Source organism: Lithobates pipiens, unplaced genomic scaffold (genome assembly GCF_037356315.1).
Source record: "Lithobates pipiens isolate NorthernLeopardFrog02 unplaced genomic scaffold, aLitPip1_a1.2 Scaffold_8, whole genome shotgun sequence".
Classification (NCBI taxonomy): Eukaryota; Metazoa; Chordata; class Amphibia; order Anura; family Ranidae; genus Lithobates; species Lithobates pipiens.
The window spans coordinates 304,746,748-304,762,674 of NW_027507903.1; the positions used below are offsets into that span (position 1 = coordinate 304,746,748).

Genomic DNA, 15,927 nt, shown 5'->3' on the forward strand with positions numbered 1-15,927 from the left:
TGGAAATGTGGTCACCATACGTGACAAAAGATCCCACTGTAAGTTATTTTACCCTCCCCTCCTACATTTTGAGCCTCCCTGATAGTCAGGGTAACCACCAAGGGCAATAAGGGATCATTAGAGAAGCTCAGGACCTGTGAGGTAGTGGGGCCTTGCAATGTTTTGCAGAAAAAACCCAACTCTGAACTCAGGATTTTTTTTGCCTGTATACATCTTTTTCTAGGTGTATTATCAAAAAGAAGAAAATGTGCCACTCAACAACCCAGTACATTAGTATGTAGATAAATGTGGCCTCAGCCAGCGTGCCATGTCTCCGTGACATGTTTTACCCCACTCACCAGGTCTTTGTCACCTTTTCTAGTTGTCTTTGGTATGGTTCAGGTCTTCTTGACCTGCTATTTCTTTCACTGGTGCGTGAATCCTAGATGCTGCAGAAAGTGGCTACTGTCTGCAACATTCTGCTTTGAGTCTGTGAAGGAGTTGTGATGCCCTAATTTCATAGTAAGTGGAGTAATGAGGCTGAGGGGGTTATTTACTAAAGGAAAATCGACTTTGCACTGCAAGTGCACTTGAAAGGACATGAGTCAATTTTTGTTATGTTTACCCTGAGACTGTGACAGGTTGGCCTTCAATGTTTCCCTTCTGATGAGCATTAGCCATATAAAAAGGAACCCATAAGGCAAGTGAGGCAGCATTCTTTTGTCCTGCAATCACATTTTACATTTTCCAGATCCTCTCCCACCAGCATACCTGATTGAGTGGGGATGGTGCACTTTACACTTGTGCATTCTAACCCTGATTTTTCCAAGGAGTTCCCTAACATACATGTGCTTATTGCTGTGTTTTGACATATTTTTGCCATACATGTGCAATGCTTGATTTATTTCCTTATGTATTGAGAAGTATCACAATTCTAGTTCCCAGATGAGCACTGCATCTCTTACTGCATATATTTTTTTACTGGTGAGGAGGACCTTCCTCCTCCCACCCTGTTATCTACAGTATTTTCAATGATGGTCATGGTACTGACATTTTTTACTCTAGTGTATGCGCATTATAGCATGCAGCCCTCTGTATATACCATGATGTATGCACTTTATTGTTGTCATTTTCTTATCTGGACATTTTGCATGATTTTTGTGATCATATTTCAACAGCTTTATCACAGTGATTGAGATAGCAACTGAGCCAGATCTCTCCTTCCTTTGATGATATAGGCTACTACACCCCAGTGCACTGAGTGACTACTGAGTCCCATCTCTTTTCCTTACTGGCTGCCCTACTAGCTTTTCAAATCCAATTCCTTTATTAGGGGTGGTGTGCCCCTTTTCAAGTGATGTTAATCAACTCCCTGGTGTCTCTTATCTATGAGTTATAATTTATATTGCATATTGTTGTAGGTATTCCTAACCGTGTGCACTGTCTGTTTTTTTTTTTTTTTTTGTGGATCTACTGTCCATCGTGTCCTGTCGGGGCAGTTATTCATACTCTAACACTTTTTTTATGTCTGTGCGTGGTCTTTTGCAACATTTTTTGTGGCTGTTTTGTCATTTGTAATTTGAGATGTTGTGTCATTATCTTGCCTTAATGTATAACCTATTATTTTATTACTATATGTTATGTTGCAAATTATAGGTGGTTTGTTCCTGCAAGATGTTTATAATGTGCACTGAAAAGAGGGGGCCTTTGTCAAAATACCAGCAAAGTATTGATGGGCTCCTTCCCGCCAACTCCATGTTTTAATCAAGAATGGAAGGAAATCTAATAAGGTTCAAGCAAACATGCTACCCCTAGCATAGGAAGGTTTTTTTTGGGGACTTTAAATGAGGCACATCGTAGTGAACCTCCATCCCTACTAAATATGAATGAAAGGGGGAATTTGGGACTTTGAGCGAGGTGTGTGACCAACCAAGATGTATTACATGTAGACATAATGTACATTCATTGTTAATTCATTCATTGCTTATACAACAGGCACTTGCCGCACCGTTCAACACACACACAAAAAAACATTGTCAGGCAGTCGCAGGAAAAGATTACAACTTCTGGCTGGCCCTTATGCCCCGTACACACGAGCGGACTTTTCGACATCCAAACTCCGACGGACTGAGTCCGGCGGACTATCCGATCGTGTGTGGGCTGCAACGGACTTTAGCTTCGCAAAAGTCTGACGGACTTTAGAAATAAAGCATGCTTCAAATTTTCCCGACGGAACTCCGCCGGACCCAGGTCCGATGTAGAAGTCCGCTCGTCTGTATGCTGTTCCGACAGTCCTAAAACGACGCATGCTCTGAAGCAAGTACGAGACGGAAGTGCTCGGTCTTGTAAAACTCCAGTTCGTATTGGAAGTAGCACATTCGTCATGCTGCAAATTCTGTGCTCGTTTAAATGTATAGCGCATCTTCTTTATAATGCTAGAAGAACGAAGCCTTTTTATTTATAATGCTAGAAGAACGAAGTTGCTTTGCTGCTCATATTCACTCACAGAGTTCTCACCAAACACATTTCTGTTTTATTTCTCCTCATCTCATGAATGATCTTGTTTTTATTTTAAAGCCCCATCTCAATATTTTTTTTTTTTTTTTTTTTTGGACTAATTTTTTTTACTCCATATTTTTGGTACAATTCTTTACCATGTTTTTCTTGTGATCTCCATATTTAATTATTCTGTCAATTAAAACAAAAACAAAAAAAAGTTGTTAACTTGACCGAATAATTAAATATGGAGATCACAAGAAAAAAAATGTTCATGATTTCACCCAAAAATATTGATGAAAAAATTACTCCAAAAAAATAAAAAAAACAAAGAAAAAATGTTGTTGACTAATTTTTTGCCTACATATTTTTGGTACAATTCTTTACCATTTTTTTTTTATTGTGATCTCCATATTTAATTGTTCCGTCAAGTTAAAACCAAAAACTTTATTTTATTTTTATTTTTTTTCATTACCACAATAACCTTTTTATTTTTATTCTGGTGACAAGTTACCACAATAACATTTTTATTTTGTTTATAACCTCAAGGAGGTTAGTGTCCCTTGTTAATTTCACATTGTCTTTTATAGAAAGGTATTTGACCAAAAAACACATAGGCAATTATATTTTCAAACAAAAATATCCATTTATTCTGGTTGAACAAACAAAAAAATGAAGGCAACACTGGAGAAACTTGTGACATTTGTGTAGCCTTTTGGCCCCAGGGCAAACGTGAAACTTTGTGGCAAAGAAAATTCAAATATTACAAAATCCAATATGGTCCCAGAATCCCAGACATCAAGAGCAGCATCAGATGGTATATATGTCCCCAGGCTGTGGTTGGTCGGACCAGAGTGAAGCCAGGTCATCACCTTCTTCTCTTCGCTCCACCCTTCACTGCACCCTTCCCTGCAGACTTCCCTGTAGCCTTCCTGGGAGGCTGTGTCTCCGGTGGTGGACTTGTGGCAGGAGGAGGAGGAGGAGGAGGAGGAGGAGGAACAGGAGGAACTTGCTCCACAATATTACTGTTGGCAGATAATTCTCCACTGAACCCCTTCTGTAACGCCAGGAAAATGAGCCTTTCACAGTGGAGACGTTGGCCCATCTCTAGTTGCTGGAGCCGGCTGGCGATGTAGCAGCCATAGGCCTCTTCTGCGTCAGGGGGGCTGTTTAAAACATTAGTAGCCTCTCTAATTAGTCGCAGGGATTCCTCTTGTGCCTGCGTATTTTTTTTGGCCCTTTTGGATGGAAGACGGAGGGGAGGCACTTGAGATGTTGTCATGCTTCTACTAGGCCCGGCCACCTCCTGCCTGACAGAGGGCATGGACTCCTCCTGGCTGAGAGTGGGCATAGCCTCCTCCTGCCTGCCACTTTCCCCACCTTCCTCCTGGCTGAGCTCCTCCTGTGTATAAAAAAGGGACATTGTTTTAGTTTTTTGTTCATCAATCCTAAACATTTTTCAGCTCCTGACTTCAAAATTCTGGTAATACATATAAAAGAGTATCATTATGACACCACTATTTCTTGTTTCTGCTGGTGACAAACATTTGTGGCCACTACTGTAAATTGATAGGTCCAATTTTTAAATATTTTTTAACATCAATAATAGCGTACAAATTCGAATAACATCTAGTTAACATCATTAATATTATGAATATCACAATTTTTGTTAAAAATATACCTGGCTCCAGCTGGGTGCATCCGCTTCTTCCAGGATGGAAGGCTCATCAGCCTCTGCTGAGGTGGAGGGAATGCTGCAGGGAAGGGTGGAGGGAAGGGTGGAGGGAAGAGTAGAAAGCGACTCCCTGGGTTTACACTGGTCGTCCAGGAACCGTAGCTTTTCAAAGTACCACAGCCTGGGTACATACACATCACCTGGTGCTGCTCCTGATGTTTGGGATTGAGCGATTTTCCTCTTTTCCTTTCGGTACATATTTTGCAATATTTGAATTTTCTTCTCCACAAAGTCCACGTCTGCCTCTGGGATCCAAGTCTGCACAAATGTCAAAAATCTCTCCAGTGTTGCCCTCCTTACTCGTTTATTAAAATAATCCTTGTGCTTGGCATGCCACAGATTTGACATCTCTTTATACTTGTCGATAAACAGACTTAAAAATTCAGGATCCCTGAATTTTTGATTCATTTTTCTGAAAGACAATACACAAGCCAAAAAACATAATGTTAGCTCAGACTCTCCTAATCTTAGCCCAAGATAGACTCCAGGATCTGCCACTTATTTGGGGAAATGGTTTAAACTTACCTTCGTTTTGCTTGCTCCCAACTTCTGTTCCTATTTTCGCAAACGAACATACGACATGTGATTTTTGTCGTTATATACAGTGCGTACGCGTAGAACTACGCCTGCGTTGCCCGCCCCTGACGTTCTTTTAGTCAAGTTCATGGTTTCCCGCCCTTTCTGCGCACTTAACGTACGCACGACGTGTGATTTTTGTCGTAAGATCCAGTGCGTACGCGTAGAACTACGCCTGCGTTGCCCGCCCCTGACTATCTTTTAGTCAAGTTCATGGTTTCCCGCCCTTTCTGCGCACTTAACGTACGTACGACGTGTGATTTTTGTCGTAAGATCCAGTGCGTGCGCGTAGAACTACGCCTGCGTTGCCCGCCCCTGACGTTCTTTTAGTCAAGTTCATGGTTTCCCGCCCTTTCTGCGCACTTAACGTACGTACGACGTGTGATTTTGGCGTAAGATCCAGTGCGTACGCGTAGAACTACGCCTGCTTTGCCCGCCCATGACGTTCTTTTACAAGAATATTTCCCGCCCTCTTTTCTCTACGGTGCGCAGTAGGAGAAACATGGCGGAAACACAACAGGTGCTTGATATGAACGACTCCAGTAGTCAGGAATCCCCGGAGCCCCAAACGTCCCGATCCGGAAAGAGGAGATTTAAGGCCTCAAATATGGCATTTCAAGAGATGGTGGAGATGGTGGGAATCTTGCGAAGTAAGGATTATGATGGCAAGCATGGACCATACACCCATCCGAACTTGCGCAAGGCCAGAATCATGGCCAAAGTAGTTAAGACCCTGCATAATCGTTTTGGGGTACGACGGTCAAAAGACCAATTGAGGAAACGGTGGTCCGACCTGAAATTGAGGGAGCCGGATCAATTCAGAAGGATCAAGAAAGTTCTGAAAAAAAGTAAGTACTTGTCGTGTGTTCCTATTTTATGATTATTGCATACAGATCCATATGCTTTACCTTTGTACAATGTAAAAAATTGCTGCTTTCATGTTGTATACAGTAAAAGAATCGTATCGTTTTAACAAACCCTCGTAAATTGTTCGTGGCAAACCTCGTTTATGATACAGGGTTTGAACAGCATTTTTTGGGTGTGTAATTTTTAGGACACAACAAATGATTAGGACATTGTGGTTTAGATGTGTTTCAAAATACAATGACTAGAAAAGAACATTCAGTGTAATTGAAGGAGAGGACACTTGGCAGCTGGGTAAAAACACATCTGCACTCATGAGCAAAGGTGTGGGACACCAGAGAACATTTATTAGGGTAAACCACACGCCACACGGGGTTCCCTGGTATACTTGGGGGGGGGGGGGGGTTGGGCATGTGTGAACCTTCGCACAAAAAGCAAATTATTTGCTTTTTTGGCAAAGTGAATTGATTTCTCATGTCTTCACATTTTGCATCTCTTCATAAACCGACAATTGTACAACACTTCTAATCAAGGTTTCATCTTCCTAGTTCTGGCCTTAAATATCTGTGTGCTAAAGTATACCTTTTTGTTTGTTAATTTCTCATAGGGGAGAAAAGACTCGCAAAGCAGGATCCCAGGGACCGCCACCCTTGCCAGCAGGAATGTGAGGTTAGCCCCATCCCCCCCGTGGATGTGCATGTGGAGGAAGGAGAGGTGGAAGAAGGAGAGGAGATGGGCACCCCACCAGGTGAGTGTCTGACACCACATCGGTAATCGATGTATACCTGCATATTTCCAAACACATTTTTTTACATCTATTTTAGGTGATGTTGTGGTTGTGGAAAGCGACACATTTCCAAGCACCAGTGCCCCCCCCCGAGGATGTCGAGGAAGGAGAGGTTGAGGAAGGAGAGGTGGAGGAAGTAGGGGAGCTGGGCACCCCACCAGGTGAGTGTCTGACACCCCAGCTTGTTGAAATCCATGTATGACTGCATAATTTTTGACCCAATTTTTCCCATCTATTGTAGGTGATGTTCTGTTTGTGGAAAGGGCCCCATTTTCCAGTGACAGCGCACAAAGGCTGATTGGCCAGATAATGGGCTGGAATGGGGAACTAGATGACATGCGAACTAGCCTGGATCTCATGAAGACTCAGATTGACAATATGCAGCTGGAAATGAAGAACATGATCGATATTTTGGGGAGAATATAATCCGTTTCTCCATAATATCGATCATGTTCTTCATTTCCCTTGTTTTAGTTCAAAGATTGTTACTTCACCAATTTTTACGATTGTGGCTGATTGTTGTTTTATACATTTTTCATATTTTTTATAGAAAAATAAAAACCACAAAAAAAAAAAAAAAAAAAAGTTTTTAAAAAATTGAAAAAAAAGCAAACAAAAAAATGTTTGGCAAAGAAAGTTAAATAAACCCAAAAAAAAAATTTAGATCACTAAATATTCAATGGCACATGTGAATGTGGCCAAATTAAAATTTTGAATAATCAACAATGTGTGGCGTATTCTTTCAATGCTTAATACCAGTTTGGGAAAAGGGATTTTGTGTATCCAGTGACAATGGGCCTTATTGAATTTAATGAAAATACACTTGGCACTACAAGTGCACTAGGATAACATAGGAGACAGCACAAACCAAAAGCAAGCAAGAAAACACATTTCAGATTTGAGGTTATTTTATTATTTTCCTCTTTTTAAAAATTAAATATTGGGTGGCATTGCAATGGCCCCCCTACCGTTAAAATAAGTCACATATCTTTCGCGCACTTCACGTGCACTTTGGGGGGCCAAGCCAGTACGGCCAGTATCCAGGCCTGTCATGGATTCTGGACCAACTCCAGCCTCCGGCATTATTCCTGATAAGTAAGTATTGGAGTATTTGTGCAAAAAGTTGTGCAAAATGCAGCACGTAAGGATGACATAGTTCAGTTTGTATTCCGCTAGGTTTAGAGCCGTCAGAAATACACGGAACCGGCTGGCCATTATTCCAAAAGCATTTTCCACCACTCTTCTCGCTCTGGCCAGCCGGTAGTTGAAAACCCTCCTCTCCGGGGTGAGGGCTCTTTGGGGGAATGGCCGCATTATGTGGTTGTCAAGAGCAAAAGCCTCATCCGCGATGAATACGAAGGGTAGTTCCTCCACATTCTCCGAATCAGGTGGCAAGCCCAGGCCACCTGTCTGTAGACGGCGGTAGAACTCCGTCTGGGCGAAGACTCCTCCATCCGACATGCGGCCATTCTTCCCCACGTCCACATAGAGAAATTCATACTGTGCCGACACCACCGCCATTAACACAATACTGTGAAACCCCTTGTAATTAAAAAAGTATGACCCCGAATGGGGTGGTGGCACAATGTGGACGTTCTTCCCATCTATGGCACCACCGCAGTTAGGAAAGTCCCACCGGGTGGCAAAATGGGATGCCACAGTCTGCCATTCCTGTGGCGATGAAGGAAACTGGGGAGGCAAAAAGAAGAAAAAAAACAAAATAAGTACTTTTGCACATTAAACATTGTACATTACAACACAAACTTTATTTCACGCTTCTGCCTAGTCACAGGACACCGATCGTCTGCTCCCTGTCATTGGGAGCAGTGATCAGGGTCATGTCACTGCTAGCCCATCCCCCAGACAGTTAAGAAAAACACTCAACCCAGAACACACTTTAAACCATTCCTTGGCCCCCTTGTGCTTAATAAAACACCTTCACTGCATGTGACATTTTTACAGTAATCAAGACAATTTTTGACAGCATTGATCACTGTATTAATGACAATGGTCACAAAAATGTTTGGAAATTGGCCAATGTGTCCGCCATAATGTGGCAGTCACCAGAAAAACAAAAAACAAAAAAAAAACAAAAAAAAACGGTTAGCAACGCCATTACTACCGTATATACTCGAGTATAGGCCGACCCGAATATAAGCCGAGGCCCCCAATTTACCCCCAAAAAAACTGGCAAACTTATTGACTCGTGTATAAGCCGAGGGTGAGACATGCCTGTCCATCCCTGTGTGTGTGTCCGTCCATCCCTGTGTGTCCGTCCATCCCTGTGTGTCCGTCCATCCCTGTGTGTCCGTCCATCCCTGTGTGTCCGTCCATCCATCCCTGTGTGTGTGTGTGTCCATCCATCCATCCCTGTGTGTGTGTGTCTCCATCCATCCATCCATCCATCCCTGTGTGTGTGTGTCTCCATCCATCCATCCATCCATCCCTGTGTGTGTGTGTCTCCATCCATCCATCCATCCATCCCTGTGTGTGTCTCCATCCGTGTGTGTGTGTGTGTGTGTGTGTGTGTGTGTGTGTGTGTGTGTGTGTGTGTGTGTGTGTGTGTGTGTGTGTGTGTGTGTGTGTCCAGCCTACCTTTGTCCCGAGCCTCCGTCCCGTGCCTTGCCTCCTTGCCTCCGTCCCGTGCCGGGCCTTGCCTCCTTGCATCCGTCCCGTGTCGTGCCTTGCCTTGCCCCCGTCCCGTCCCGTCCCGTGCCGTGCCGTCCCGTGCCCTCTTCGTCGGCGGCCATTGTAAGTTCAAAAGCTGCGCCGCCGCCTTCGCCTGTGATAGGCGGAACACTGAATTTCCCAGCAGCCTGTGTTCCGCCTATCACAGACGTCGTATCATCCTCGTCCGTAGTACGAGGATGATACGACGTCCGTGATAGGCGGAACACAGGCTGCTGGGAAATTCAGTGTTCCGCCTATCACAGGCGAAGGCGGAGCCGGAGGCGCGGCTTTTGAATAGAATGGCCGCTGTCTGTCTGCTCGACACGCTGATCGAGCGGGCAGACAGCGATGACTCGAGTATAAGCCGAGGGGGGCACTTTCAGCCTCAAAAAAGAGGCTGAAAATCTCGGCTTATACTCGAGTATATACGGTATTTTCAAAAATGGCAAGATTTTACAAATGCCAGCAAAATAGACCATATTTACGAAACGATTGAACTTTTAACCAAAACAATCAAGAAACGCTTAAATTGTGATTCATTTTAACACATTTTTGTTTACTAAAAGACTACGTATCAGCATCAAATGATGTCCCAAAAAATCATGGTGATATATTTTTGTGCCTATCTTTCTTTAGAGCGAAAAGAGAGAAAAAAATGCATATTTAGAAAAATGCATTTTGGGTTTGTTGGTGGTTAATCACCAAAACTAAAAAAGCAGAGGTGATCAAAGACAACCAAATACAAAATCGCTTTGTGCTAATAAAATGAAGATAATTTACTAGGAGGAGCCATGTTACAAGGACGCACAATTGTCAATTCAAACAACGCACTGCCAAATCACCCAAAAAAGTGATGAAGGTCAGGAAGGGGGGAAAATCATTCCAGGGTTGAAGTGTGTTAAAAATACAATATATAATTCAACATTAATTTAAGGACACACAGACTCGTTGGAATTATATTAAGTGTGTGTGTGGGGGGGGGGGGATCCAGTTAAAGGACACACAGACCATTTGGGATACTATTAAGGGGGGGGGGGGGGGTGGATTCAGTTAAGGGGACACAGACCATTTGGAATAAGCTTTAAAATGTTTGGTTTTAGGATAAAGCAATAGAATGGAGCTGACAAAAGACATTTTAAGTGACTAGACTAGGTGGATATGGGCCTACCATAGCATGTTGGTGAGGTTTAATGAAGGCAAATATGCATGAAAAACAAAAAAGGAGCATTAAAAGATTGCAGCATGCATGAGGACAAAGGGGACATTCACAGCATATTGCAATCATGGTAATTAGAGATTGAGGAAAGAAATACAAGGCATTAGCAAACATTAAAGACAATAAAATGTGATGTTAAATGCTAAATCTTACCTTAATATAGTCCTCCTGCAGGACCTGTATAATGGCAGAACAGGTCTCTGGGATAATGATCCCCAGAGCCTGGGGGGAGATGCCTGTCGAGAACTTCAAGTCCTGAAGGCTTCTCCCTGTCGCCAAGTAGCGCAACGTGGCGACGAGCCTCTGCTCCGGAGTGATGGCTTGCCGCATGCAGGTATCCTGCCTGCTGATATAAGGGGTCAGCAAAGCCAGCAGACGGTGAAAAACGGGGTCCGTCATCCGGAGATAATTCCTGAAATCATCAGGATTATTCTCCCGGATCTCACGAAGCAAAGGCATGTGCGAGAACTGGTCACGCTGGAGCAACCAATTCTTCGTCCATGAACTCCTCAACACCCCGTCCAAGGACTGTTCTTGGGTTGCAGAATGAACTACAACACCAAGCGCAAGCAAAGCACGAACTCGACGACGAGTACGTACACGCAACATGGCTTCAAAACGTCAGAGCGAACTTAACAGACGTCACTGAAGAACAGCAAGGCCTGTGAAGAGCGAGCTGAAAGTCAGCGAGCGCAGTTAGATCGCACTGCAAAATACAGACACGAACTGACTACACGCACTAAAAAACAGATACAAACCTCACAAGCACAAACTGAAAAGCAGTGAAAAACGTTCTGAAAAATACGAGTCTGAAAAACGCGAATCGTCTCTCACCAAACTTCTACTAACACGAGATAAACACGAAATTAGCAGAAGGAGCCCAAAGGGTGGCGCACTTGGTATTGAACTTCCGTTTTATAGTCTCGTCGGACCTGGTGTACGTCACAGTGGACCAGACGGGCGGACTTTAGTGGGATCGTGTGTAGGCAAGTCCGTTGCGTCGGAACTCTGTCGGAACTCCGGCGGAACTCCGGCGGAACTCCGGCGGAAACTCCTTCGGATTTAAGTCCGCTCGTGTGTACGGGGCATTAGAGTTTATTTTTCCCCAGTGACATAGTGTGACAGGGAGTAATGTGACTGGGCTACGAGAGCAGTGGCAGGTCACAATTGCAACCCCTGCAACCCCTTTAGCTATGTCAGTGGTTGTCACCTGGGAGTTTGAGTAGGAAGAATAATATAAATAATGCACTTACATTTAAAGATGCCAAGGAAAGGTACCAACACAAACAGTTCAATGTCCATGCACTGCCACTCGCACCCACAGAGCTAAATGTAGAAATAAGGTGCATTGTTTTATTATTATTATTATGATGAATATATATTTTTTTATTTAGTGCAACTAACATTCTGTGCAAGTAAATTACATTATGCTGTTTTTTTCTTTTTTTAATCTAATCCAATTTAGCAACAACTTGGTACACCTACCTCTGAGATTGTTAAAACTCTAGTTGAGTCTCTTAGACCAATCCTGGTAAGTTTTTTTTTTTTTCTTATCATGTACGTTTCACTTCTGTATATTTGTGGTTTGCTCAGTGGTAATAGATAATTTTGCATGCAGAACAATATTTTATATCTCCATCTTTGCTTTGGAAAAACATTTCAGGTTAAAGATGGTCGAATAGGCAGATCATGTAAATGTCTACGTTATATTCAGTTTTTTTCAAACTGTTGTGATGTCAGAAATAAAGATTGTTGGGAAAATGTTTACCTAAGTTTGTTTTATAAATTATCACAGTGGTGTTTTTGTATTACCAGTTTACAGATTTGTTTGTAATATTATATGTATGTTTTGTATGGATATATTGTTATTGCATGCCCTGTAGGTCATAAAACACCACAGTTTTATTTGGCTGGAGGCTGACATGAGAAAACAGCATTTGTTTCATAATATTTCAAAAGCAGGGGGTAGTGGCATAGGATAAACAGAATATATATGAGTCCATGAATTACATGCCCAGACTGTATAGTGGGTTCCAGCTAAGAACAAGGGATTGGTTTAGTGTTAAGAGATTGGCTTAATATCGACTAGGCTAGAAAATTGCCTCAAGCCTTGGCCTTAGAGCCATACCACTGCATTTTAAACTGACCCCTAAAAGTACTTGCAAGCATTTTTAACTCTGTTGTTACATAAACACGTTTTAGAAATTATTGAGTTTGCTTTAAAGTGCACTTGTGCTAAGACTATTGAAAACAGAGTAATGATGTATTCTTAACAACTAGTAAGAGAGCTTTAAAACAAGTCCCTACTAATCTCTCTAACTTCATGTAGAATTATGTAATTTATCCTCAAAGATCACAACAAAGACTTGAATTTTAATCAGTTTCTAACAGCTTAGGTCGCTGTTTGGTTGCATTCGAAGTCTGACACGCTGCCAGATCTCTGCAACCATACAACAGTTGGGAAAAAATAGGTAATTTCAGTGCTTGGACATTGAATATGAATTTTCGAACAATGACTACAAATACGAATTCTGCATAAGGTTTCATTTAGAGAAGTAAGTACTGTTTTGCAGCATAGAAGTCATTGAGAGATTGTTTAACGTATTTTTAATGATTGTTTGGAATATGTAAATACTTTAACCCCTTGCCGACCGTATTTGCTCTCCTGTACATGATCATGTACTGTACCTAATACATGATCCTGCACTTCTAGGTCTATGGCGCACACGCACATCCACAGCAACCTGCTCCCGCTGTGATTGGACATAGCGGGAGCCAGTCATCTGGTCTGGCATACTCGATGTTGGTCAGAACCCGCCAATCATTCAGAATAGAAGCAGAACAGCGGTTTGCTTATGTAAACAAGGCAGACTTCTGTTCTGTCAGTAGGGATGGTAGTAATCCTCTGTTTCTGCAAAGCAGGAACATGGATCTTTGCCTTCCCATAGTATAAGCACCCCCCTCCCCCACAGTAACCAACATTTTAGGCACACATTTAACCCTTTGATCACCCCTGATGGTAACCCCTTCCCTGCCAGTGTCATTAGTACAGTGACAGTGCAGATTTTTAGAACAGTTCACTGTATTAGTGTCACTGGTTCCCAAAAAAGTGTCACTTAGTGTCCAATTTGTCTTCCGCAATGTCACAATCCCATTATAAGTCGCTGAACGTTACCATTACTAGTAAAAAAAATTAAAATAAATTAAAATTCCATAAATGTATCCAAAGCCTGTAGATGCTATAACTCTTGTGCAGACCAATCAATATACACTTATTGGGATTGCTTTACCAAAAATATGTAGCATAATACATATTGGCCTAACTTTATGAAGAAATTAGATTTTTCTTTCTTTTTTTTATTGGATGTTTTAAAGCAGAAAGAAAAAAATATAGTTTTTTTCCCCCAAAATTGTTAGTCTTTTTTGTTTATAGCACAAAAAATAAAAAACGCAGAAGTGATCAAATATCACCAAAAGAAAGCTCTATTTTGGGAAAAAAGGACATACATTTTATCTGAGTACAGCATCACACGACCACGCAATTGTTAGTTAAAGTAATGCAGTGCCGTATTGCAAAAAATGATCTGGTCATGAAGGAGTTTCAGAGCTGAAGTGGTTAATGTGCAAAGTCTTGACATACAGTTGTGCTCATAAGTTTACATACTCTGGTAGAATTTATGATTTCTTGGCGTGTTCTTGGAGTGTTTGGCTGAAGCCTTTCATAATCATTTAACTGTGTTTACTCTTTTTAAATCATAATCACAACAGGAACTACCCAAATGACCCTGATCAAAAGTTTACATACCCCAGTTCTTAATACCGTGTATTTCCCCCTTTAACATCATGGACAGCTTGATTTTTTGGTGGTATTTGTGAATGAGGCTTTTTATCCTCTCAGATGGTAAAGCTGCTCATATCCTCTCAGATGGTAAAGCTGCCCATTCCTCTAGGCAAAAAGCCTCCAGTTCCTGTCAATTCTTGGGCTGTCTTGCATGAACTGCACATTTGAGATCTCCCCAGAGTGGCTCAATGGTATTGAGGTCAGGAGACTGAGATGGCCACTTCAAAGCCTTCACTTTATTCTGCTGTAGCCAATAACAGGTCTGTGTTTTGGATCATATTGTCATGTTGGAATGTCCAAGTACGTCCCATGCGCAGCTTCCTGGCTGATGAATGCAAATGTTCCTCCAGTATTTTTTTTATAACATACTGCACTCATATTGCCATCAATTTTGACCAAATTTCTTGTGCCTTTGTAGCTCAAACATCCCCAAAACATCAACGATCCACCTCTGTGTTTCACAGTGTGAATGGTGTACCTTTCATCATAGGCCTTGACTCCTCTCCAAAAGAAGTGTTTATAGTTGTGGTCAAAAAGCTCAGTTTTGGCCTCATCACTCAAAATTACTTTGTGCCAGAAGGTTTAAGGCAGTTCTCTGTGGCATATTGTAAGCGGGAAAATTTGTGGCATTTGCATGGCAATGGCTTTCTTCTGGGGACTCGACCATACAGCCCATCTTTCTTCAAGTGCCTCCTTATTCTGCATCTTGAAACAGCCCCACCACATGTTTTCAGAGAGTTCTGTATTTCCCCTGAAGTTATTTGTGGGTTTTCCTTGACATCCTAAACTATTTCCCTGGCAGTTGTGGCTGAAATTTTAGTTGGTCTACCTGACCATGGTTTGGTTTCAACAGAACCCTTCATTTTCCACTTCTTGATTCAAGTTTGAACACTGCCGATTGGCATTCTCAATTCCTTGGATATCTTTTTATATCCCTTTCCTGTTTTATACAGTTCAACTACCTTTTTCCACAGATCCTTTGACAATTCTTTTGCTTCCGCCATGACTCAGAATTCAGAAATGTCAGTGCAGCACTGGATGAAAGATGCAAGGGTCTGTCGGTAGTCCAGAAACTCATTGACCATTTATAGACACACACTAAATACAAGCAAACAGATCACAGATGAGGATGGTTACCTTTAATAGCCATTTAAACTCCTTAGTGTCAACTTGTGTGCATGTTAACAGGCCAAAATCACCAGGGCATGTAAACTTTTGATCAGGGTCATTTGGGTAGTTTCTGTTGTGATTATGATTTAAAAAAGTAAACACAGCTGAGTGATAATAAATGGCTTCAATCGAACACTAACAATGAATGAAAGAAATGTTTTTGTGTTATTCATATTCTCTGAAAAATGCCCAAGAAATCATAAATTCTGCTAGTGTATGTAAACTTATGAGCACAACTGTAGTTGCACTTTAGGAACCAGAACATACAAATGCATCTCAATAAAAAACTGTTATATGATTGCATAGTTGTTGCACAAAACTCATACACATAGAACATCTTTTAGATAACATGATACAAAGTGGGGTTGATTTACTAAAACTGGAGAGTGCAAAATCTGGAGCAGCTGTGTATGGCAGCCAATTATCTTCTAACTTCAGCTTGTTCAATTAAGCTTTGGCAAAAAAACAAACAAATGGAAACTGATTGGTTTTAGTACAAAGCTGCACCAGATTTTGCACTCTCCAGTTTTAGTAAATCAACCCCAGTGACAGCATATAGGACATATTTACTGGAAAAAGTTCAGGATGGACCA

General features: G+C 41.8%; 1 protein-coding gene across 12 annotated transcripts in view; it reads left to right on the forward strand.

Annotated features, from left to right (window-relative positions):
• The window catches only part of LOC143960856 (uncharacterized), a 243,733-nt gene that overhangs the window by 27,019 nt on the left and 200,787 nt on the right, over positions 1-15,927 (forward strand). For all 12 annotated transcript variants that reach the window (XM_077469808.1, XM_077469811.1, XM_077469803.1 and 9 more), the window contains exon 6: positions 11,789-11,854. In XM_077469808.1, coding sequence (XP_077325934.1) covers positions 11,789-11,854 — 66 coding nt within the window. The remainder of the gene's footprint in view (positions 1-11,788; positions 11,855-15,927) is intronic.